The 25759-nt window shown below is 41.5% G+C and overlaps 1 protein-coding gene across 4 annotated transcripts in view; it reads right to left on the bottom strand.

Moving 5' to 3' along the window:
* Nucleotides 1-25759, bottom strand: part of SAR1 (SUPPRESSOR OF AUXIN RESISTANCE1) — a 123278-nt gene that overhangs the window by 41099 nt on the left and 56420 nt on the right. For 3 of the 4 annotated variants that reach the window (XR_015691280.1, XM_087681145.1, XM_087681146.1), the window contains exons 10-13: nucleotides 23742-23924; nucleotides 23433-23625; nucleotides 19504-20078; nucleotides 19193-19355 (exon numbers count right to left, since the gene is read on the bottom strand). Coding sequence is in view for 3 of the 4 variants with exons in the window: in XM_087681145.1 (XP_087537271.1) it covers nucleotides 19193-19355; nucleotides 19504-20078; nucleotides 23433-23625; nucleotides 23742-23924 (1114 nt within the window). In the remaining variant the exon portion in view is untranslated. The remainder of the gene's footprint in view (nucleotides 1-19192; nucleotides 19356-19503; nucleotides 20079-23432; nucleotides 23626-23741; nucleotides 23925-25759) is intronic. The other variant, XM_087681147.1, reaches the window with a different exon arrangement.

Genomic DNA, 25759 nt, shown 5'->3' with positions numbered 1-25759 from the left:
GATGTTTCTCTCTCCTAACATTCTCTATCATCCTCCAGCCTTTTCCCAAAGTATCTCAGCCATTAGCAGCAGAAATCAGCCATATTCGATGGACAGCAGGAGTATTTACTACTGTAAACCCTAATTGACAGCAGTAATTAGGGTTTAACACACCACCTCAGCTCCCTCGCTTGAAGATTGAAGACCCAAGCACTTGGAACAATTGCCAAAATTTGTGTAATTTCAGCATTTCCAAGGGGTCGGCCCATTCCAATTTGATTTGGGGCTCAATTCAACCAGCCAAGGGTTACTTCAAGGTCCCATTGGGTGAATCAAGGGGCAAACTGATAACAAGGCTTTCTGGTCATTTATGACATCAAAAGGCATCGAAAAGGCAAGGAAATTGAGCAATCTCAGTGTATTTCTTCCCATTGCATTAGAAAATAAAGAAATAACACAAGAAGCGTTTGTTTTTGGGGCGGATCACATGTTCAATGTCCAAGCTTAAGTAGCAACATTTGCACTTTAAGTTTATCTGAATTTCGTGCTTGTTGTCGTTGGTGTTTAATCATGTCATTACCCCCCTTTCAAAGAAGGAAAGCCAATTTTACACCTACTCTATTTCATCACCGCTACCTTCTTTGTCATTACCATGTACAATGCTTTTGCTTGTGTGCCCTTTAGGATAATGTTGATAGGCTCCCCTAAGTCTATGAATGGGACGACCTTGTTTAGCTGCACTTTTAGTACATCTGTTCCAAGATGAAATGTTGCTCGAAGTCTCAAGCAGGGTTCTCTTTATCCCACTGACACCAACTATTTTGTAAAAAAGTGCTGCATCAGATGAATCTGCCTTTTATATCTAGCTGGTCCATCCCACTTATAATGACTCTGTCATGAGCTCCTCTTTTGCCTTTTATTGCAAATTCTTCATGCTTTGCAAATGTTCTTGAATTTTTTTATGTGTTCTTCTTACCTGTTCATTTCTTGTTTCATTGTTGCTAAATCTCCTTCAACCTTTTTTAGTTCTTGCAATATGTAAGCCTCCCATGGTGAAGGTTTGACTAGTTGTACCGAGGTTGAAGGTGTCTTGAGATTAACTACACAAATGAAACCAGCCTTCATTCTTGGAAAAGGTGATAATTCCTTAATTAAGCACTTAATTACAACAATAAACGACTGAACACAACTTGAAATGCACAAATTACCTTCATAATCTTGGACATTTTGAACACTGGACACCTTGTTGGCCCCGAAACTAGCATCCCTTTCGGTATTTCTTTAACTTGATTGCTAATGGAACGAGTACAAGCTGAGATTCACAATCTCATGTGCTGTTAGAAAAGCCCCTTGCTATAGCAACAATCAACAATCAATTCGAGCCAACTGCCCTTTCTTTTCACCCAACACTTGCACAAATGGAACCACCAACTAGCCAAATGTTGCCCCAATTTACAATGAATGGGTTGGCATCTTAATTCCCTGATAATTACACAAATTTCACGTGCTCAATTCAATGTACGATCCCTTCACCAAATGGTATGAGACCCAAGGTGGTTATTAAACCTTGATTTTTGCAAAAAATGAAGGTTTACAAAAGAGATCTCAATATTGTCCACCAAATTCGACTAAAATCTAATCAAAAAGACTGAGAAATACCGAGAATGATTGAGCACCAGCTAGAGAAGGTGAGAGAATTGCAAAAGACAGAGATTTCTGATTTTTACACAAGAAAGGCCTAAAATCTAATTGTTACCTATACTAGGCAGTACTTAATGCTATCGCCAATTGCCAAGAGGCCTCAAATTACTATCGCCAATTGCCAAGAGGCCTCAAATTACTATCACCTGCCCCAATCACTTGTCGCGAGCTCCTGAACATCCCAAAATTGCTATAGTCAACATCAAATGGCTTGATTCTTGCTACTCCAACCTCCAGAAGATCCTCCACAGCAGAAAACTCAAACCAACAACTTCCTCTCTCTCTTTTCCTCAACCTAAATGCATTGAATCCCTCTCTCCAACCTCCAAAAACGTTTTCCAGTCTTGTATGGGCATTTTTGTCAAGTGGCAACCTTCTGAACTCATTTTCCAATATAATCCAACCATTTAATTAATTTTTAAAATTAAATAATTCTAAAAATTAAATTCAGTCCTTTTGACCCTGCCTAAGATTAAATGTGCCCATCCATAATAAAATTGGTTACGCCATTTGCAACCTAAAGTGGTCCCCAACCTTTATTAACCCTTAGACTAGCATTAATTAATTAATTAATGCTAGTCCCTACTGTCACCACTGACACTTATTGACCAAACAACTGCCCTAGGGTCAAATCTAATTCCAATTGAGTGGCTATCTCAGCAATGGAACCATGAAACCAACCTCCCTTCTTAGAAAGCATGATAATCCTCTAACTAAGCATTGGATTACAACAATCAACAAATAAACATAACTTCAAATGCATAAATTACATTAACAATCTTCAACATTTGACACCCTATTGGCCCCAAAACTACTGCCCCTTTCTGTATTTTTTTAACTTGATTGCTAATGGAATGAGTACAAGCCGAGGTTCACAATCTCCTTTGTTGTTCCAAAACCCTTGCTACAGCAACAATCAGCAATCAAGTCAAGCCAATTGCCCCTTGATTTTTCACCCAAGACTTGCACCAATGAAACCACCAACTGGCCACATGCGGCCTCAATTTACAATGAATAAGATGGCATCGGAATTCTCTAACAATTACACAAATTTCAGATGCTGAATTCAATATATGATGCCTTCACCAATTGGCATAGCTCCTGAGGTGGCTATCAAACCCTAATTTTTGCAGCAGAGATTGAGGGTTTACAATAGAGATCTCCCTGCTATCCACCAAATTTGATTGAAATCCAATCCAAAAGGCTGAGAAATGCTGAGAATGACAGAGAACAAGCCGAAGAAGATGAGAGAATGCCAGGAGAGAGATAGAGAGAGAGATTTCTAATGTTCACGCAAGAAAGGCGTGAAATCTAATTGATGCCTATCCTATCGCCAACTACCAAGAGGCCTCAAACTGTTGTCGCTTGCCCCAATCAATTGTCCCCAACTCCTAAAGGTCCCAAAATTGCTATTCAACTACATCAAATGGCTTGATTCTTGCTCCTCCAACCTTTAGAAGATTCTCCACAACGAAAATCTCAAACCAACAGCTTGTTCTCTCTCTTTTTCTCAGTCTGAATAGAGTACATCAAAAAAGGTTTTTCAGCCTTGCCTGGGCATTTTTGCCAAGTGGTAGCCTTCTAAATCCATTTTTCATTATTATCCAGCAATTTAATTAATTTTCAATATTAAATAATTTTGAAAATTAAATTCAACCCCTCTAACCCTGCCTAAAATTATAATGTGTCATCCATCTTTAAATTGGCTAGGCCATTTGCAACCTAAAGTTGTCCCCAACCTCTAGTGACCCTAAAAATTACATTAATTAATTAATTAATTAATGATAATCCCTATTGTCACCACTAACTCTTATTCGCCAAACCACTATCTTAGGGTCAAAGCTCATTCCAACTGACCAACAAAACTTAGTCCGTATAACTTATCACAACTTTTGCCTTTGACACCCACTACATCCTCGTGATCCTTGGCCTATTACTATGGAATATCTGACATGTGCATCACATGTATTTAAACAACCTTGCACATTTAATTAATAACTTAATCAAATGTTATCAGCAAGACTAAAGCATCTCAAAATTTGATGTCCCTATGACACAAAAGTTTTCTTCTCTATCTATGCTACTAATATCTAGGGAAATTTACTTCAATGGTTTCCCAAGGGAAGCTCCAATTCCCTTGCATCTATCTCAACCAAAAGTTACAAGAAGTAAACCCCATCTCCCCCTTTTCTTATTGTCTAAAAAGAAACAAGGACAATGAGCGTGAGTTAAAGAAACAAGAGCAAGAGACTAGAGGTTACGCACAAAAGGTTTATGGGTCTGACCTAGTGTTAAGCACAAAACTTGGTGGTAGAGAGAGAGAGAGAGAGAGAGAGAGAGAAGGGCAAGCGAGAGTGAGGACAAGCATGTGGGAAGTGAGGTTGGGGCATGTTAGCAAATTGTACATCTCATGTGCCAAAGAAGGCTAAGGTTGTTGGATGTAGAGTTTGCAAATCACACAACTATTAACTATGTCCTTAGATAGGAATAAGAAGTTTAGGGTCTCTATAGCTACAATGGAGATATTTTCAAAACCCTCAAGGGCTCTTCTTAAGTAGAGTTTGCAAATCACCCAGCTATCAACGATGTTCTTAGATCAGGATGAGAAGTTTAGGGCGTCCATAGCAACAATGGAGATCCTTCCAAAGAATCAAGGGCTCTTATTAAGTAGCACAAAACCTAAGGATTTTGGATTTGTCACATTCAAAACTGAATTGGAGACCACATAGGCATTTGATTTGGGTTTCCTTTGGCATTGCAAAGAGGTGCTTGGGTTGTCATGTGGATATTATATTACCTCAAAGCAACAATTGACACCTCCTCTTAAGAATAAGAGAGAAGTTAATGTCCTAGAGCATATTGAAATTATTATTATATTATCTATTACTAAGCTTTCTCTAGGTCTGGAAAATGCGCCATTTAGATGGACAATAATGAAAATTTCAACATTTGAAAAGTTAAAGGAAAAGATGACTTCAGATCATGTGCTTGCGTTGCTTGATCTAAGAAAGTCATTTATTGTTTAGTGTGATACATATGGAAACAACATTGGGGCTATTTTAATGCAAGATGGCAAGTTATGGCTAATGAGAGCCGTCTTCTCAATGGCGCAGAGAGAAATTCGCAGGTTTATGAGAAAGAGCTCTCAACTAGAATTCATGCACTATCAACCTGGAAACATTATTAGTTAAGGGCTGATTTTACAGTGCACACATATCATCAAACCTTGAGATACTTTGTGAGACAGACAAAGTTTTCATAGAAGCATATGAGACATGCAAATTTTCTCTCTATAATTCACTTTCAAACTGCACACATTGATTTTAAAAAGAATGTTGTGGCTGATGCATTGTCGCATAAGCAACATATTTCCGCCGCCAAGATGGCTTATCACATTGAGTTGGATACACGAGATTTGTGATCACCAAGAGTTACCATGAGTCGTCGGATTTCCTTAGTAATATCTCTTGATCCTAGAGATCTTCCATCCACAACTTCAGTTGGTGCAGGATTGATCTTTTGGGATACTAGAATTCGGTATCTATTCACAAAGCCATCATCAATGAAACATGTAGATACCCTAAGGCCGACTAGGGCTTTGAGGGAAAGGGTCTTTCAGGGTAGGATCATTTGGACTATGACAAGGAAAGTTTCCATGGGTGTGGCTGGAATCAAGAGATATTTTCTTATATCAAGGTCCGGTTGTATGGTCTCATTTACAATTGGACATCCTCATTTTCCTGCTTGAGGATGGTTGCAACAACTCTTGGAGTTCTTGCCCTCTTATTTGGGTAATTTAGGGCGATGTGTCCAAAGTTTCCACAATATACGCATAGATGATTTTCTCTTCATCTTTGCTTTTCTTGTGGGTTCAAGGGCTGGAATTTGGTGTTATCTACTAGCATCGCTTAGGACTTGGTTTCTTCTCTTATTCAGGCTGACTTCGATTTGTGAGGCCTTAATTCTTCTCACTTTTCTTGCTTCCTCTCGAACAATCTATTATCACACTGGATAGCTTGTATGATATAACTGTTGAGTGTTTTTACCTCAGGTATAGTGACATGAGATCCTTGATATCATCTCGAAGACCCCATCTGAATTGGCTAATAAAATACTCTTCATGTGAAGTGAGATCACAAATTAATTGCCTAAATTCAGATGCATAATCAGAGGCATGGCAAATACCTTGTCGTAGCTTCCGAAGTTCTATTTTTGCTACTCGACCAGTGTCTATATCTCCAAATGTGGAAGTGAGCTCACAAAGAAATACCTCATAGTTATAAAGTACTAGCATATTCTTTTGCAAGATTGAGATGAACCATGATAAAGCTTGACCAAATCTTGGGTTCTCTTGTTGGGGGTTGATAAACACACAGAATCATACGATCACTTCCTCTACTGTTTCGCAAGTTTCCGATCTAGCCTCGCATCTCTTGAAGTGCATGCCCTAGTTGCATAGGGTGTTCTATTTTAAGTTGCGCTTGTCATTAATCCAAGTCTTGAATTTGTTGGTTGAGTTTTTTAAGAGAGGACGTGAAAATTGTTTTGGGAGAACTAGACTGTGCTCGAGTGATAGATGTCACGAGGACATGAAAATTTGATGCTTTGCTTATGTTTAATTGACATTTGATTAAAGGATTAATCAAATGTGCAATTAAAAGATGCACATGTGAGGTGCAAGCTACTTTTTCATAGTTGAAGGCCGAAGGGTCCTGTGAAAAAGATGGGTGTCAAAGGCAAAAGTTGTAACAAGTTATACTTATTAGATTCTAGGTGAATTTTGGTGTCAGTTTGCCCCTAGGACCATTAATTGGCCATTAGGTGTCAGTGGTGACACTAGGGACTAGGCATTAATTAATGGATTAATACTTGTCCAAGGGTCAATTAATGCATGGGATCACTTTGGGTTGCAAATGGCCTAGCCAATTAATTTTTGGATGGGCAAGGTCAATTTTCTGGGCATGGATTAAGAGCTGAATTAATTTTCAAAATTAATTAATTCTGAAAATTAATTAAATGGCTGGAAATTGCTGAAAATGGATTAAGAAAGCTACCACTTGGCAAAACTTTCCCATGCAAGTGGAGGAAAGGCTAGATAGGGCTTAAGGGAGAGGGAAATCTCGTTTTTTCATTTTGGAGCTCCTGGAAAGAGGTGTTGGACTGTTGCTGCCAACTTTTGGGGCCAATTCCTAGCCATTGGAGACCATTTTGGTAATGGAGATTGCATATTGTTGACCTTGGGAAGCTGGCAATTACTGCTGATGCACTTTCTCCTGAAGATCACAGTCTCTGATGCTCCTATTGTTGTTGGTGCATCCGTTTGGGGCTGGTACAGCAGGGCAGCAGCTGATTTTGATTAGTTCTTCGCGACAAATCTCAAAATTCTCTCTCTTTACGCATTCTCTCATCTCCTTCAGCCTATGCTCAGCCATTCTCAGTCATTTGGAGGAGATTTCAGCCATTTTTGGTGGGCTGATCTGTAATTTCTACAGTAAACCCTAATTTACAGCAAAAATTAGGGTTCAGCCACCTTGGGATCCATGCCAAAGATTGAAGGCTCAAGGGACTGAAATCAGCAGCAGATAATTGAAGATTATCAAGGGATTTCTAGAGCCAGCCCATCTCGAATTGATTTGGGGCAGCATTTGGCCAGCCAAGGGTCAAATTGGAGAAGAAGTCCTAGGTGAATCAAGGGGCAAATGACCCCAAAGGCTTACTAGTCATTTATGACAGCAAGAGCAATTGGTTAGCAGGAGGAGATTGAAGAATCTCAAGTTGTACTCCTTCCAATTGAATGAAGCTAAAGAAATACCGCAAGGCGCACCAATTTTGGGACCAACAGGGTGTCTACTATCCAAGAATGTTATGGTAAAGTGTGTATTTCATTTTATGTGCATTTATTTATTGCTGTAATTAACTCTTAAATCAGGTTATCACCACCCATTCCAAGAAGGAAGGCTGGTTTCACTAGACTAGATGCAAGATTTGTTACAAGAATTCTGATTTCAAGATAATCCCACATAAGGGCACAAGGTCCAATGATAACTTAACAAAATACCAAAAGTCCTACAAGCCGAGACCATAGCTATAGACAATAAGACTCGATAGGATATGAAGGATCCCCCAAACCTGGGATAGTAGGTATGGATGCAAGATATCAAAATTACAAGATCTCCCTCCATAAGGATGAACAAGATACAAGACAGTACTAGACAAAATCTCATACTATAAGATTACATAGTAACATGGAACAGGAACGGAGACAGGGACGGAGTCAAGGATAGGAGATGGCTAAAAGCAAGGAACGGGGACGAGGGGTGGGACATGGGAGGGAACGGCATACATAAATAGCATTTGAAAATATCTACATGTGATGTGGCGGATGGATGTGTGGGCATAGTAATAGGCAATGCCCATTTTGTAGCTTCCCGTCCCAATCCCATCCCCATGTTAGAGCCCCCTCTCATGATAACAAGGGATGGCAATTTATTGTTCTTGTCCCGGTGGGCCCGTCCCTATTCCCATCCCTATCCCCAAAACCGGTCCCATGTTATTGTGTGTATGGGTGAATGTACACTACCAAAGAGAACATACAAAAAAACCACCCCCTAAAAGACACCCACTCCAAAAAAAAAAAAAGGTCAAAAACGTCCCCTATCAGGGGACGTGACAACGGGATAGGGTAGGGGACAGCCAAGATGGGGGGACCGCTATTGGGGACGTCGCCGTCCCATTTTGGCATCCCCATTCGGCCCATGCATTCAAGACGGCGTTTCCGCGTTGCGAGGCCTCGGGACGGCCGTTCCCTATTACTATGAATTACAAGGTAACAAGACATAAGGAGTATAATGGAAGACAAGACAAAACTAGATACCATGGCTAAACAAAAACTAGAACTGAAACTCGAAGTTACTTACTTGGAGGTCTCGATACCTTGAGCTCCCAAGACTAGCATTGACAAGATTGAGGAGCTCTATGGTAAGCCCCTCCTTTTATAGATGTTGGAGGGCGCCTAAAGATCTTCTTAAGTGTTGCACGATGACATCATCGATAAACAGTTCTATGATGACATGGCAATGGTGGGTTCGCATGGTTGGCTCAAGGATATCCTATTAAGGATGCATTCGCATGGAATGTGGACTCATATGGCATGAGCAAGAATTAATCTATACACTTGATCATGGAATGTCTGTGACATCACCTAACTTGCATACACAGAATAAGATCTTTGAGGCTCATCGTTGTTGGGTATCTCACACGCCTTACTTACGCCTACGCTCATATGGGAGTGTGCGGGTGATCACTAGGACACTGGGGCACTTTTTACTCTCGGTAGGAGAGGTTTTTTCCCCCAGATTATGTGTACTATTTTGTATGTGCTTGTGGTGCACACTTACGGGCACTTACTGTGTTCGGGTGTGAACAGCCCCTTATAACCCTAAGGTATAAGGGTTATCATTTGTACTTTCAGCTAACACTCTATTCAGTACTATTGCATTGGGTATCGTGCTCAACTCTGTCTCTCACTCTCACACTGTCTACTGCACTTCAGCTGCACCTCGATCCTCTCCCATCTGACATTTGGTATCAGAGCTCAGCTCAGAGCAGTCTTCAGTCTGCAGTCTGCAGCCCCCGCAAGTTCTGCCCCAGCCGCCTGTTCCTGCCCAGTCCTGCCTGCGCCTGTCAGTCCGTCAGCGCGCAGCACCAGACGACTCCTCTGCCCAGCGTGCAGCTCCAACAATCAGCGCGCAACACCGCCCTGCCCAGCGCGCCACCTGTACCTGCGTGCTGCCACCTCTGCCCAGCGTGTCCTCTGCCCTGTGTCTGCCCAGCGTGCCCCTTCGCCTGTCAGTCTGCCTGCGCAGCCTCCCTGCGCTGAGCTAGCCTGTGCCGTCAGCTCCAGCTGCCAGCGCGCCACCTGTCTCCACCAGCCAGTCCTGGGTGCCGCCTCCTCTGCCCAGCGCGCGCCCAGTCCTGCCTGCGCGTGTCACTGGACCTGCACGCCTGTACCTGTGCGTCAGTCCGACTGTACCCAGCAGTCATTACCTCGGGAATCGTGCCCGTCGTCAACACGCAGAGGTAACATTCTGCACTTTTCTTTTACACAGGAGTTCCTGCAACAGGTTCAGGTTCAGCATTGGGAAACGTGCTGAACAGCAGGTTCAGTTTTCAGCATTGGGAAACGTGCTGTGTCTGTCTGTGACACATTGAATGCACATTTTGGGGCTTTTGTAACAGACATTTGTGACAGAAATTTTGGGCAGAAAATTTTGGGGCTTTTGATGTTTTAGTGCTGCTGAGCACTAATTGCACCTTGGGAAGCGTGCATCAGTGACAGTTTTTTGACAGAGTACCCTTTGCACATTAATTGCAGACTTGTGTTTGCTGCAATTTCTGGAAATTTGCAGATTTCCAGCCCGTACTGCATTGACATTGCTCTATTGCCTTTTGGGAAATAATGGCAAATCAGGGAGGAGATGTATTCACCTATGTGTCCAAGGAAGACCGATTGGATGGGAACAATTATTCCCTTTGGTCTTTCATGATGAAGAATGTATTAGTGGCCAAAAATTTGTGGGATTATGTCAGTGGAGAGGAAGCACGACCGGGAGTTGTGGCTCCCGCTACTCCTCCTCCAGGAGGACGTGCAAGAGGGCAACCTCAGCCCCCTCCACCTCAGCCCGCTCAGCCACTTCCCCCAAGAACTGCAGCTCAGAAAGCTTGGGATACACGGGATGCACAGGCTATGTCGCTGATTGCATTGGCAGTTCAGCGTTCTATCATTCCTCATATTCGTTCAGCAGCTTCTTCACAAGAAGCTTGGTTGACATTGGAGCAGATGTTTGCAGGAAAGAATGAGACTCGCATCTCTTTCTTGAAGAAAGAGCTAGAGACTCTAAAGATGAATGAGGGTGATTCTATGCAGGATCATCTCAACAAAATTCAGGACTTGCGGGAGCAACTCATGAATGTGGATGAGTACTACTCAGATGCGCAGCTGCTTTCTACGACATTGAATTCACTGCCTCCCTCTTACTTGGCTTTTCATACTGCCTTGAACCTCACTATGAGGATTTCGAAAGAGCCCATCACTTTCATTCAGCTTGTCAGTTTGCTTCTAGAGGAGGAGCAAACTAGACGGAACAGTGGTGTGGATGGTATAGCCTCTGAGCAGGCTTTTATGTCAAGGCAGAAGGGTAAAAACAGCCAAGGGAAAAATGCTTCGCAGAGTTCTGGTAGTAGTAGCACTTCACAGACAAGTCAGAAACAGGGGGGCACGCAAGCAAAAAAAGAAAAATGCCATTACTGCAAGAAGCCTGGCCACTATATCACTGAGTGCAGGAAGCGCATCGCCAAAGAGAAGAAGAAGGAGTCAGGGATGTCTGTTTCTGCAGCTCCTTCCACTGCTAGTGAGTCCGCGTCCTTTGTTGTAGACAGGGACTATTGTTTTTACACTTGCAGTTATGATGTCTCTTGGGCTGATAGAGCATTTAGCTCTACAGAAGATGCTGACACTTGGTTCTTTGACAGTGGTGCTTCACGGCATATCACATCTCGTAGAGATTTGTTTGCTTCTCTTGGTGCACCTCCCGTTGGGAAGTCTGTTCAGTGTGCTAATAATGCATCATACCCTGTTCGTGGTATTGGGGAGATTCAGCTTACAGCCATTGATGGCTCTATTCTCCGCCTACAGGATGCTTTGTATGTGCCTGGCATTAAGAAGAATCTGCTTTCCATTTCTTCTATGGCACGTTGTGGTTTGCAGGTCACCTTTGATGATGACCGTTGCATGGTCCGTGACAAGGAACACATGACATTGGTCTTGACAGGTTCTCTGTGTCATGGGTTATATGAGTTGGATGCTCTTTCGGTAGATCAGTCTGCATATTTGACATCCACTCTTACTCCTGCTATGTTAGAGGCAGAGTTATGGCATGCTCGTTTGGGGCATGTAAACTATGGCAGCTTGATGCTATTACAGCATACTAAGATGTTGGATGGATTACCTCTCTTGGAGAGACCTCCTGAGCATTTATGCGAGGGTTGCATTTTGGGGAAAATGCATCGTTTCTCTTTTCCCCGTGATGTTGCTTTTAGAGCAACAGCCAGATTGCAGCTTGTGCATTCGGATGTTTGTGGGCCCATGCAGACACAGTCATTGGGTGGTTGTTACTATTTTGTAACATTTATTGATGACTTTACACGTTTGTGCTGGGTCTACTGCTTGAAAAAGAAGTCAGAAGTGTATGATGCATTTTTGGCTTTCAGTGCACTTGTGGAAACTCAGTCTGGTTGCAAGATTAAGACTCTCCGTTCGGACCGAGGGGGGGAATACATGTCCTCTATGCTGAATTCTTATTTGCAGCAGAAGGGCATTATCCATCAGTACACTACTGCATATACTCCACAGCAGAATGGGGTAGCAGAGAGGAAAAATCGGTCACTCATGGAGATGGCCAGATATATGCTGAAGGCAAAGAGTTTGCCTCATAGTTTTTGGATGGAAGCCGTCATGTGCGCTTGCCACATTTTGAACAGATGCCCTACCAAGGCCTTGAAAACCGTCACACCTTTTGAGGCTTGGCACAGCCGCAAACCTTCTATTGGCCACTTCCGTACTTTTGGGTGTCTTGCATATGCCCATATTCCACAGGTACTTCGAAAGAAGTTGGACAACAAGGCTGTAAAATGCATCTTTATGGGATATAGCAGCGAAAGCAAAGGCTACAGACTCTATGATCCCGTGACCAAGAAGGTTTTTGTCAGCAGGGATGTTGTATTTGATGAAAAATCAGAATTATCCTTGGCTGGTTTTGATACATATCAGGCTGCCCGTGATGTCTTTGAAGGGCTGCTGCCCATCACATTTGGTGATTCAGCTGGTACTTCAGCAAATGAACCTAATGTTCAGCCAGCTGCTCCTATGGAACATGCAGTAAATCAGCACATTGCTGAAACTGAAATTCAGCAGGAACTTGTACACAGTCAGGAAGCAAGACAGGTGCCTAGATGGTACACGCAGACTATGAGAGATAGTCATTTGGAAACACCCTTGGCTGGTCGTACTCGAAGGCAAACTCGACTGCATGATTCAGCACATTCCATGGAGTTTGTTATGGCAGCATGTACTCATGATAATGAGGAGCCTGAATGTTTTGAGGATGCACGACATAGTGTGCATTGGATGGCAGCCATGCAAGCTGAATTGGATTCTATTCATAAGAATCATACTTGGGATTTGGTGTCTTTGCCAGTTGGCAAGCGTGCCATTGGTACGAAATGGGTCTACAAATTGAAAAGGAATGCAGATGGATCCATAGATAAGTACAAGGCACGGCTGGTAGCTAAAGGCTACGCATAGAAAAAGGGCATTGACTATGAGGAGACCTTTGCTCCTACCTCCCGTATGACGACCATTCGGTCTATGATTGCCTTGGCTGCACATTTTGGTTGGAAAGTGCATCAGCTGGATATAAAGACTGCATTCTTACATGGGGAACTTCAGGAAGAAGTGTATGTACAGCAGCCCATTGGTTTTGCAGTTGAAGGCTCAGAAAATTTAGTATGCAAGCTGAAAAAAGCTCTATATGGTTTGAAACAAGCTCCACGAGCTTGGTACGCAAAGATAGATGCTTTCTTGCTTAGTCAGGGGTTTGTAAACAGCCCATCTGAGTCTACCCTTTATGTACATAAAGAAGGGGGATCCATGCTGATTTTGTGTCTATATGTAGATGACCTTTTGCTCACTGGAACACATGCTGATCAGATTTCAGCATTCAAAAATAATTTACAGCAAACTTTTGACATGTCTGACTTGGGTATTTTGCATTATTACTTGGGCATCCAGTTTGTACATGATGCTAGAGGCATTGGATTATATCAATCAAGGTACATTGGGCAACTTCTTGAGAAGTTTGGCTTACAGGATTGCAAGCCAGTTTGTACACCCATGGAACCTCGGCTCAAACTGTCATTACATGATGACAGTGATTTGTTTGATATCCATACTTATGCTCCAGCAGTGGGATGTCTCATCTATCTATGCCACACTCGGCCAGACATACAGTTTGCCGTTTCAGTTTTGAGCAGGTACATGCATCAGCCTCGTATGTCGCATTGGCAAGCTGTGAAGCGTGTGTTTCGTTACTTGCAGGGTACTAGAGCTCTTGGATTGCTTTATGCCAAGGGGGGACCACTGCAGTTACATGCTTACAGTGACTCTGATTGGGCTGGTGATTTTGATACTCGTCACTCCACTAGTGGCAATTGTTTCTTTCTTGGCTCGTCATGCATTTCTTGGCTTAGCAAGAAACAATCCACTGTTGCCACGTCGTCATGTGAAGCTGAGTACAAGGCAGCCTTCACTACTGCAGTTGAGTGCGTATGGCTTAGACGCTTACTTGCTGATTTGGATGTATCTGTTACGGAGCCTACTCCTTTATATACTGACAGTCAGAGTGCCATTGCAGTGGCACGGAACCCTGTGTTTCATGCTCGCACGAAACACATAGAGATTCACTACCACTTTGTCAGAGAGAGGCTACATGCAGGTGATATCAGCCTTGTCTACTGTCCTACCACCAGCAATGTGGCAGACATCTTCACCAAAGCTCTTCCACGAGACAAATTTGAAGCATTTCGCGATGCTTTGAATTTGACGCCCTTTGGTGGCGGATGATCCTTGTACACTTGATCACTCTTCACTCCAGGGGGGTTTGTTGGGTATCTCACACGCCTTACTTACGCCTACGCTCATATGGGAGTGTGCGGGTGATCACTAGGACACTGGGGCACTTTTTACTCTCGGTAGGAGAGGTTTTTTCCCCCAGATTATGTGTACTATTTTGTATGTGCTTGTGGTGCACACTTACGGGCACTTACTGTGTTCGGGTGTGAACAGCCCCTTATAACCCTAAGGTATAAGGGTTATCATTTGTACTTTCAGCTAACACTCTATTCAGTACTATTGCATTGGGTATCGTGCTCAACTCTGTCTCTCACTCTCACACTGTCTACTGCACTTCAGCTGCACCTCGATCCTCTCCCATCTGACAATCGCTATGTAGAAAACTTGGATGCAATGTATGCAAAGATAAAGTATGCACTTGAGAGATCGCAATAAAGCAAAAGAGAACAACTGTGAGAGAAGGCAGCATCGAAGCTCAGCGCAAAAAACAGTAGACAGTATGAGAGTGAAGCACGACACCCAATGCAAATAGACTGAAAGAGTGTAAGCTGAAAGTACAAGGTACAATCCTTAAACCTTAGGGTTTTAGGGGGTATTCACACCCAAACACGGTACGTGCCCGTAAGTGTGTGTCATAAGCATATACGAAATAATACCATAAGTCTGGGGAAAAAAACCTCTCCTACCGAGAGTAAAAAGTGTCCCATTGTCCTACTGATCACCGACACTCCTAAGTGAGTGTAAGTGTAAGTGAGGCGTGAGTGCATTTTGAAAAGACAAGGCTAAAAAATATAAAAGATAAAAATTGTATCTGAAGTCAAGCATGAGATACTATAGGCCCTTCCAAGTGTTGAAGAGCATCAGCAATGCTACATATTAACTAATATTACCTCCACATTTAGAGATTCACAATGCCCTTAATAGCATTTTGTTAAGGCCTTTTCAACATGATGTGCTAGACAATGTATTTGTGGAATTTCAAACTAAGGTTGAGAAGGGTGAGATATTGGTACTCGAGTAGATCTTGGCATATAAGGAAAGAAAGGTCATAGGTACAGTTTCTAGGAGATATTTGGTGAAATTTCAGAATTATTCACCAATGGATGCAAAATGGATGGAAGAGAATAACTCCGTACACCATCCTCCGTTGTTGGAAGTTTACCTAGATGCCTTTCAATTAGAGCTAACTTCCATTCCTCCAATTGTGGACAGCTCTCTTACGTAGTGGAACTCGGATGTATTCAACATGCATCCAAGGTACTGCTCTCATGGGATGTCAGTCATGATGTCACGACTCAGTTTCAGAAGTATACAAATGAGTATGGTTGTTATCACAGCTCTAAGACTTAGTTATTCATGAGTTTTTGCATCAATTTGAAATCGATTTCTGATCAGCTTCACCTAAGTTTAGGATTAATTAGAGATCAGCTTATGGCGACTTTTGGATCGATCATGCATCAATTTTTACATCACTTTCTGATCACTATTTGCATTCAGCTTGTGATCTTGGGATCACATTTGCAGCAATTTGTGATCAGTTTTCAAATGAGCACATGATCAGTTTATGCTCAGTTTTCAATGGTTTTTAGTTGATTTTATGCATAGCAGCATGTTTATTTGAATGCCATTAATAGTTTCAGCCATAGTTTATGCTCAGTATTTGCTTTATTCTGGTTATGAAGTTGGAACACTTGAGAAACATGAGTAATCCATACATCCAATGAGTTTCTAACAACAATTCTAGACTATTTTTCAGCTTTATGTCATGCTTTTGCTAGCTAGAAATTCTCAGCAAGTATTGGGCAAATGGCATGCTTAGACAACAATGGTCAATGTTGTGGCAATGATGCCTCATAGAAATTCCAATGCAATATACTCTTTGCTTCGGCACAATACAGTGCAATTGAGGACGATTACAAGGATTTCAAGCAGGAGGTCCATGACGTGGACGCGAAATTTCTGAGATTCTTTGGTCTTCCTACTAACATTTGATTAATTTAATAATCAAATGTGCAATGTTGTAAGGCACATGTGATGCACATGGCACTTATCTCATGGTAGCAGGCCAAGGACCCTGAGGAAGCAATGGGTATCAAAGGCAAAAGTTGTGACAAGCTATGCCAACTGGGTTTTGGATGTCAGTCAATGTCAGTTTGACCTACAATTTGTTGGCCAATAAGTGCTAGTGGTGACACTAGGAACTAAGCACTTTTTAATTAAATTGTGCTTGTCCAAGGGTCAATTAAGCCTTGGCACCACTTGAGGTTCCAAATAGCCTAGCCAATCAAATTTTGGATAGGTACAATTAAACTTGTGCAAGATCAAAAGAGCTGAAATTAATTTTCAAATTTAACTAATTGTAAAAATTTATTAATTGGCTGGAAATGGCTAGAAAATGGGATTAGAAGGTTGCCAATTGGCACAATGCCCATGCAATGGAAGAGAAGGCTGTTTGGGGCTGGCATATCTCATTCAATACATTCAGCTTGTGCGAGAGGGAGAAAAAGTGCTGTTGATCAATTTTCAAAACAGAAATTAATTAACTGCTAGACACAACAGCTGCTAGGAGCCCTCCAAAATCATGGGACAGCATTAAATTCTGCAAGGACAGAGGCAATAGCATTTATGAGCAAGTGACAACATGTTTGAGGCTCTAAGCTGCAGGTGACAACATTTAATGCTGATCTAATAGGGCAGCGAGCAATTTTGAGGCATTTCCTACGTGGAAACTTTGAATTTTCTCTCCTCAGCATTCTCTCACCTTCTGCAACTTATGGTTTGAGTATCTCAACATTTCTCAGTCACTTGAAGGTGTTATCAATCTGACTTGGTGGACGACAGTGAGAATTCTAATGTAAAACCTAATTCCCTACTACAGAAATTAGGGTTTGGCAGCCACCCTGCGATTGATGCCATCAATCAAAGGCATGGTATGCTGAAATCAATAGCTGCAATTCAAGGAATTATCAAAGATTTCATAAGCCATCCCAACCCACTTGATTTGGGGCAGTATTTGGCCAATTTGTGGTTCCATTTGTACGAGTCTTGGGTAAAGATCAAGGAGCAATTGGCCCAAATTGTTTGCTGATCGGTTGTGACAACAAGGGGTGTTTTGAATTAGCGGAGAAGATTGTGAAATATCAATTGTTCTCCATTTAATAGAAATAGTTTTTGGATAAAGATACAACTATGGATCTCTAGAAATAGTTCAAAGGTGGACATCTTTTTTGCAAGACCAATTACCTTCATTCGTACAGAGAGACAAATGCAGAAGTAATAACACAAACTAGGACGAATATGGAAAAGTATGCTTCAAATATGGCAAGGATAGAAAGAATGTGTGATGTGTATCCTCCAACGCATGTCTGTCATATTATCAAAAGGTAAAAGATGCCCACATTTCTGCCACATGCCAAACAAAAAATTGCCATTGTTTGAATCTCACGATATGCACGATTTGCATTGAATGATATGTGATGGCCGCGTCAGTGGTCAAAGTAGTCCAAATCTAAACAATTATTAGTTTCAAATATTAGATAGTTGCAATAGTATGTAGGAGATAAATTAAGGAAATACCACAAGGGACACCAGTTTCGGGGCCAACAAGGTGTCCAATGTCAAGATTATTATGGTAATGTGTGCATTTCAGTTTATGTTTATCTCTTAATTATTGCAATCAAGTGCTTGAACAAGTTCTACCACCCTCTCCAAGAAGGAACGTTGGTTTCAATCTACCAGCTGATCACCATGAAGCCTGTTGGGCAGGAGCCTTGACTCAGGCAGCCCCCGATAGCTTGTCCCAGGTACTGCCCTGTTCATCCAATCACATGGACAGCTATTTTCAGGCCTGACCAATTCAGTGCTGCTGAAAAGCTCCTACAGGTCACACACTGATCTCAAACTCAGCTAGAGACCGCATTATTGCCACCTGCCCACTTCCCCAGCATCACTCAGCTCCGACTGGTAATTTCAGCACTCAGCATCTGTCTACGGTGGACATCACACTCTGATACCTCCCTCAACCCACTCTCACAAGAGCCATTGGTAGTTGGACAGATCTGCCTTTGGGCATTGGGTACATACAGTCATTTACTTTCAGCAATTCATTCAGTTTCATCAAAGTGTCTTTTCCTCCATTTTGTATTTTGTGTTTTTGTCTAGGTTATTGTGTTTGCTCATGTTCATACATTCTATGTTTTCTCAACAAAAACCCTAGCATGTCATCACACCCCATCCTTGTTTTCTCAACAAAAACCCTAGCATGTCACCACACCCCATCCTTGTTCCCCATCGCCATTTCCTATCACCATCTCCATTCCATGTGATTACATTGTTACTTAAAGTGGCCATTCATCGTCATCTCCATCCCCATTCCTCATTCCCATTTCCCATCCCATGTGACGTTAGACTGCGGTTTTCTACACATCTAGGCCACTTATGAGAGAAAATGATTGCCTTCAAATGTAGCCAACTTGAGGTGACAGACTTCGATGCTCGGCTATCAGCACAAGCAGCTGTTTTTCCATCAACAAGCATCCCAAGACAAGCTAAGAGAGAACATGGTGCACTAGCACCTATTTGTAAGGACTCCTCGCCTCTCTACTTATGACTAGCATCAAGTGTAGAGACCTCAGCTCCTTAAAATATCAAAAATGCTTCATAGGAAACCTTCAAAGCCCATGAGATCATCCTCTATTGCTATGCATCCCTATTATGTGTTCACAGTTACTCAAGGTATAGTAAACTTAAAGCTCAAGAACTTTAGCAGCAAGCCTTAATTATAAGCAAACACAACCATACACGATGCAAGGACATGATCATTACCCAACTGTAAAGAAGAGAGATGTAGGTTGAAGTCTTCTGCTGGTGTTAACTTTCCAAAACTGACACTCAGCCAATGCACAAGAAGATTCAGCAAAAGTACATTCTGTACTTTCTCAGTAAGCTTCCTTTGAAGCTTTGAGACTTCGCCATGACCCATACCTGCCTGACAAAAGAAAACCAGATCAGTACATAACCAACATGTACATCACAGAAATTCCTGGGATGACAGATACTCACATGAGACCTGTCAAATATCTAAGAAGAGCTCTCTAAATTTAGAATTTCTCAACTAAGGTTGTAATACCACACACCTGACCTTTCAGCTTAAATATGTATCCCAAAAATAGAAAAAGGTCTCGTGCAGCTTCAAAGTATGTCCAGGATATTTGAGCCGTCGCTTTACTAATCAGTCTCTTGTTCATAGCACCATAAACTGGGCCTTCAAATGAATGCCTGGATACTGAAACATGCATATCATCAACAAGATGTTCTGTATACTTATCAATAGCATGTAAAACACCCTCCCAGCTTCCAACTGTTTCTTCCAGCTGTTGCAGATCAAGACTTATCTGTAGCTCAAATTTTCTTTGCTTCTGGTGATAATCCATCTTTTTCCTCCTTGCAATGTCAACCCCAAAATGAGAGGTTCCAGTTGTCAAAACAGAGTGATCATAACCGACACTCAACAATTGCAAAAAAACTGATGATATATGTGACAAAAGTGGAGGCTTCTTCCTTAGGATTGCTTCACTAAATGCTGAAAGAGAAACTCTTCCTAACTGCCTTGCAACTGCTTTTGTACATGATGCAAGCAAGTGAAATACATCTTGGTGATGTTTACTCATATCTGAATTACTTTCACCCAAAGACTTTGTCACACTCCCACCTGCAAGAAACACAACACCTGTCAGCTGCAGAGATTCCACACAAGTACTTCAAATCATATCACCAACCTCAAGGGTTTGCCATGACAGTGTCGAAATTTTCTAAATTTCTAGTAGCAAACAAGTCTGCAAGTGCTGTAACGGAGAAACACTTACACTAATGTATTATTCTATAAACAAATAAGATTTTATACAGCACCAAAAACTTCACGTATGACTACCATTCACAGTGTTCTGCTTTGGCTACCATTTGCATCAATTGGATGTGATGACTACTTTTCCAAATGGTGACCTCTATGAGGACATTTACGTCACACAACCTCCTGGCCTTGTTCAAAAGCCCTCAGCAAGCAAAGTGTGAGAGTTGCATTAAGCCCTCCATGGTTTGAAACGCGTACCTACAGCATGGTACAAAAAGATACATGCATATTTGATCGCTCTTGGCTTCAGTAATTCACATAACTAACAATCAAAGTGCCATGGCAATTGCGAGGAATTCAATATTCCATGCTAGCACATTGAGGTGTATTATCATTATGTCAAAGAAAGGCTCCATGCAAGAGAGACTAACTTGGTTTATGTCCCTACAAGGGTTCTAGAGAGAAGTTTGAGGCCTTTCGTCTAGAGAGAGGTTTCAGGCCCTTTGCTACACTTTAGGCTTACTGTCATTTGTGGATTGTTCTGGCAATTCCGTGTACATGTTCACATTATTCACTCAAGGGGGGTTTGTTATACTGGGTGTGGAACATTAGTACCTTAGGGATTGTACTTTCATTAAACATTCTCATGCATTGGATGTAACCTTCCAACATTTCTCCTCTCTTGTTGTTAACTGTTCACTGTGAGTGTGTGTGCGTGTTGTTGAATCCTAACCTAACATCTCGCATATATCATAGAATATTGTAATATGACCCTAGCACTTGAAGGCATCAATGGCATTCAGAAAATCAAAGAATTCGTACATTATAGGATGAGGACCGTGAAGGGAAGTGCAGCAAAGTGCACCTGTGATCCTTGAAGAGGTGATTAAATCCACAAAGAATTATGACAGTAATACATTCTTAGGTGCATCTATGAACTGCAAGAAGTCAGAGCCCAAACATAAGGCGAATTTGTGTTTTTCTTGTTTCCTACATAACCACGTCACATGGAATTATTCCCTTAAAAAAGAATAACACGAAAATAAAACCTTCCGCAAGGGAAAGAAACAACCCATTCGCTGCAAACCTTAACAATAGCAAGCAATGAGAAATCTTTGGAAGTTTTGTATACAAATAGCCACATCAGTATTGCATTTCAATATCCATGTGGCAGCCTGCTTGTGGGCCGCGTTAGTTGGGAGAGTGCATTCGCTGGTTTTGCATTGGATAGCATACATCAATATTGCATGTCAGCATCCGTGTAGCAGCACGTCCATGTAGCAACCTGCTTGTGGGCCACATAAGTTGGTGAGAATGCATCAGCTGGTTGCAAGGCAAAGACTTAGAGTTACGAGATAGATGACTCGGCTGCTCACAGTTGTGTGAATTATGCTCATCAAAAAGCTTAAGCTTTTCCAATACACCACTCAACATCAGTATGTCATCTCTATGATGAAAGGAGGCCACAGAAAAGTAAGGGATACACTGGCGTTCAATTCCAAAGTTGAGCTCAATTTTCAAATCATAAACTGGACAGGGTTGATGTTTGGCTGGGTAAAGAACAATATGAAGTCTAGAGCCATCCTCAAAAAGGAGTTATGATCATAACTCACTGGAATTTTAAAAAGATAAAGGAACTCACATAATTCAAAATGAACATAATGTACCTAATTCTCTTTTGATTTCTTCAATTGTGCCAAAGTTTATGGACAACCATGCATGTGAAGTATATATATTTTGGCATTCGCCTGGTGTACAAGATTTTCCTACTTTAGAAAATGGATAACAACCTTTTTCTTCATGTATATATAGCAAAGAAATAAATTTCAATTGTTAGAAATGCGAAGGGGAAAATTAAGCCCAAGAATTCCCATAGGCTTCATCAATTGTATTGGTGAAAAAGAAGACAGTTCTATGCAACTTTAATGATGTGGCAAAACATGCACTACTTACGAGCACATGATTGAAATAATCATAAAATATATCGTTGCAATGCTCATGCAAGGCTGGAAGGTAAATCGACATCTCAAATCCCATGGTTTCTCACATCTTCTTGTTCACTGAACACCAATTGGATTAGCAAGCATAACAATCAGCCTATTACTGTGAGTCGTTTTGGAGATTATAAGAATCTGTTCTCTCTCCAATCATGATCAGTCACAAATGAAGAGACGAGAGGGGCACACTAGTGCCCACACACATCACAGTTGGACATACTAAAGGTCATCCTTTTGTCTGATGTTCCTAAAACTGTGCCCAATGGCACTGTTGCTCCATCTATGCAAAATGCAGTACATTCTCATATGAGCATGTGCCTTGTGATGCATGCCTTATGGAGGAATGATTCCCCATGTTGATAAAAGTTAGGCCCAGGTGCTCATATGAGTCTGTCACTTCCACATGGCTATCACTACATGTGATCACTGTCCCTCTTATAACCCCCTAGATTTACAACAAAACAGGACCTTCATTTTTCTAAGACTCACTTAGAGCCCACTCCTCTCCAAAAATCATCAAATGCATGTATGTGGTATTGTAATACCACCTGTCAGTCAAATATCAAGATGATTTCATTAACATATATCAGTAAAGTAACCACCTATCTCAAGGATAATGCAACACTACCACCATCTCCATCCACAAAACTCACCAATTCATCTCTATACATGCCAAACAAGTGTTGAAGGGAGCAAGCAGCCTTGCTTGAACCACAATGTATTTTCAAATTTCCTTGGATAACTACTTGGGCATCAGACTCAACCCATCACTGTCTCATAAATGCAACAGTCCTCAAATAGTGATCTCCATAGAATCAAGACCCATAAGACTCTATGAATGGCTCACACCCAACATGCACTCACAGTAACACACACATAAAAACAATCCAGAGAAGGAGGAAGAGCAGAAGATTATGATGATGATGATGCTCATAATGGAGGAGAAGCAAGAGGAGGATGAGGATGAGGGGATGAAAGCTGCTCCAACAGGCTGAGAACTGTCCACTTCGCTCAATCCAAAAGAAAATTAACTACTTCTGTGAAAAGTGATGAAACAATTTAAGAAAATCTCTCTTGCCCCCCCCCCCCAAAAAAAAAAAAACACACAACTCGAGAGGCGCCTCAAGATAAGGGGGATTTAAAGATTAACAAATAGAAGATTAGTCCCACTCTTACAAAATCAGAACAATTTCAACAAAAGTCAGTGAACTAAACTTACCATGATACAGTTGCTCAAATGGACTAAAAGAGCGGATAATGGATAGAGTTTGCCGCCGAATCAAGCCCACACTTCCAGAATAAGAATCAAAAAGTAGACTGTATGGCACATTACACTGTTTCCACAGCATCACATAGTCCCCAAGAAAATTCTTCCACTCAGAGACGTGCTCAAAAATAGAACTCCCGATCCTCTGAAAGCAGAACCTTTGTCATTATCAGTATCCATTAGCAAACAGCCATTTCTACAAACAAGAAGTTTCAATGACCCAAATGCAATCTCCACACAAAATATGTTATGGATACTCACTTCACCTTCTACAGCTGCCAAAATCTCCCTGCGAATGCCATCCATTGTCAGTGAAAGAAGGTCTTGCTCAGATAGTTTTCTTTTGTGACTTTCCAGGACTTTCCGTAGCAATTCATGCTGATACACTCCAGGTTGCAAGATTCTTGACAAAGGCATATCTGACGTCGGGAACTCAAAGAAAACCTGACACCAACAGCATTAAATTTTACCAATTACACAGTTCTTCTAAACACGAGTAGGGAAGACACGAGTTTACACATCACCCAGATGAAAAACAAAAACACACTTCTTATTCTACATGCCAAGTTGTGGATCAGGCAAAGTATCTACATCATCCAGTAGCCTGTAGGAATCCAAGCCATCTTTACCGCAACCTCAGACTACACACTTAAACACAACCAATAACTACTTACTTCAAACATAGTGTCGGCACACACAGTTGCCACATTGTGGGACCCATTTCTCTGACAAAGGCCTTCTTGCCTACTCCTGAGTAGCTTGTATGAATTTTGTGACTAATGGTATGTTTAATCAGCTGGTCTATTACTTTTTTTCTTGAATCAACCTTTTTATTTAAGAAGCAGGCTTAAGGAGCTCCGCTACATTGATCCAATTTAAACTTCCCTTAACAGACAAAAAATTTAAATAAGAAAAACTTCTCAAATTCCAATCATAGCTCATCACAATTATCAACTAGCACACGGCAAGCCAGGGCTTGATTGATAGCAGTGCCCTTATGTCAAGCCTTTGAACATAAGTAATAGAGCTCTATTCCCTGAAAATCACTTTCTCATGTCACATACATCGGCACCCATCAAGTTCAAGCCCCCAGCCGACCGTTCAAAAACGTACATTTCATGGGTGTTGCACACTTTTACTAGGGCTTAGGCTCAGCACCCCATAGGGCAGCTAGGACTCTACATTTTGATACTGGACAGATTCGTTCGTTGCCCAGCCTCCCTACTATAGGGCACTTCTATGCACTGAACTGTTGTTTTTGGGTGGCTCTCCATGCTCTCTATCCATGTTTGATAGACCAATGAGATATGTCATGGGATGATACTAGTCCCCATATCAGATCCCTGGTGCTTTCTTAGTAAATTCGTGTGTGTGTGTGTGTGTGTGTGCGCGCGCGCACGCGCACGTGCACGCGCGTGTGTAGGTAGAATATCATCCCACCAAATTGCTTGTTCCCCTTGTCCTGGAGTCACAATAACATGGCCATTGCATTTTGCCAATCATGATGACTTCAACTATCTGGTCCACAACTAAGAGACCATGCCATGATCAAAGCATAGAGGCAGGAAATGCCCCGAAACGCCCCTTTACAAGACCTAGACATGCCAAAACGTATGGAAATGTTTCCAAACAAGCCCGAAACGTTTTCAGCAAAACGTAGTATATTCTTGACGCTTGTTAAGCATAGCATTAGTAATCATCATGTTCTTTACCCTTTAAACCTATTGTTTAAAGTATTATTAATCTCAAGTTCTTTGCGCCTTTTAATTGTCATGTTCTTTAAGCGTAATTAATGTTATATTGTTCAATGTTTGATGTTTTAATGTAGCCTTTTCTTGAAGACTCATAACGTTAAATATTTAATATTTAAATATTAAATGTTTCATTAATTAAGCTTAAATCCTTAAATTATTAATGTTTATTTTTTAAAATGATTAAGCTTAGAGTCATTTCTATCCGTTTCAAGTTTCTTCGTTAAAGAGCAGGATGAGAATGAAGGGGATTTGTCTACAGCACAACCAAAGACTATGACATGGATGAGGAAGAGGGAGTTATCAGCATATTAATTGTGTCAAAATGCTTGTATGCATTAGAAAGCTCTTTTGAGCCTATGCCTTTTGTGGAACTCTTTCAAAGCTTAGAAATTAGAAAGCTTTGATTTTGAGTATGAAACTTGTATTCTAAGTTTTAGCTTCTAAGCACTAGATTCTAAGCCACTCCTCCCACCTCCCACCGCCAAGCACCCGACCAAATGACGTGGCGTTTCCGTTTTCCCCTCA

Source organism: Lygodium microphyllum, chromosome 7 (genome assembly GCF_053477565.2).
Source record: "Lygodium microphyllum isolate KBCC chromosome 7, Lygodium_microphyllum_v1.1.10, whole genome shotgun sequence".
Taxonomy (NCBI): domain Eukaryota; kingdom Viridiplantae; phylum Streptophyta; class Polypodiopsida; order Schizaeales; family Lygodiaceae; genus Lygodium; species Lygodium microphyllum.
The sequence above is the reverse complement of the archived record's forward strand: the minus strand, read 5'-3'. Positions and strand labels throughout refer to the sequence as shown.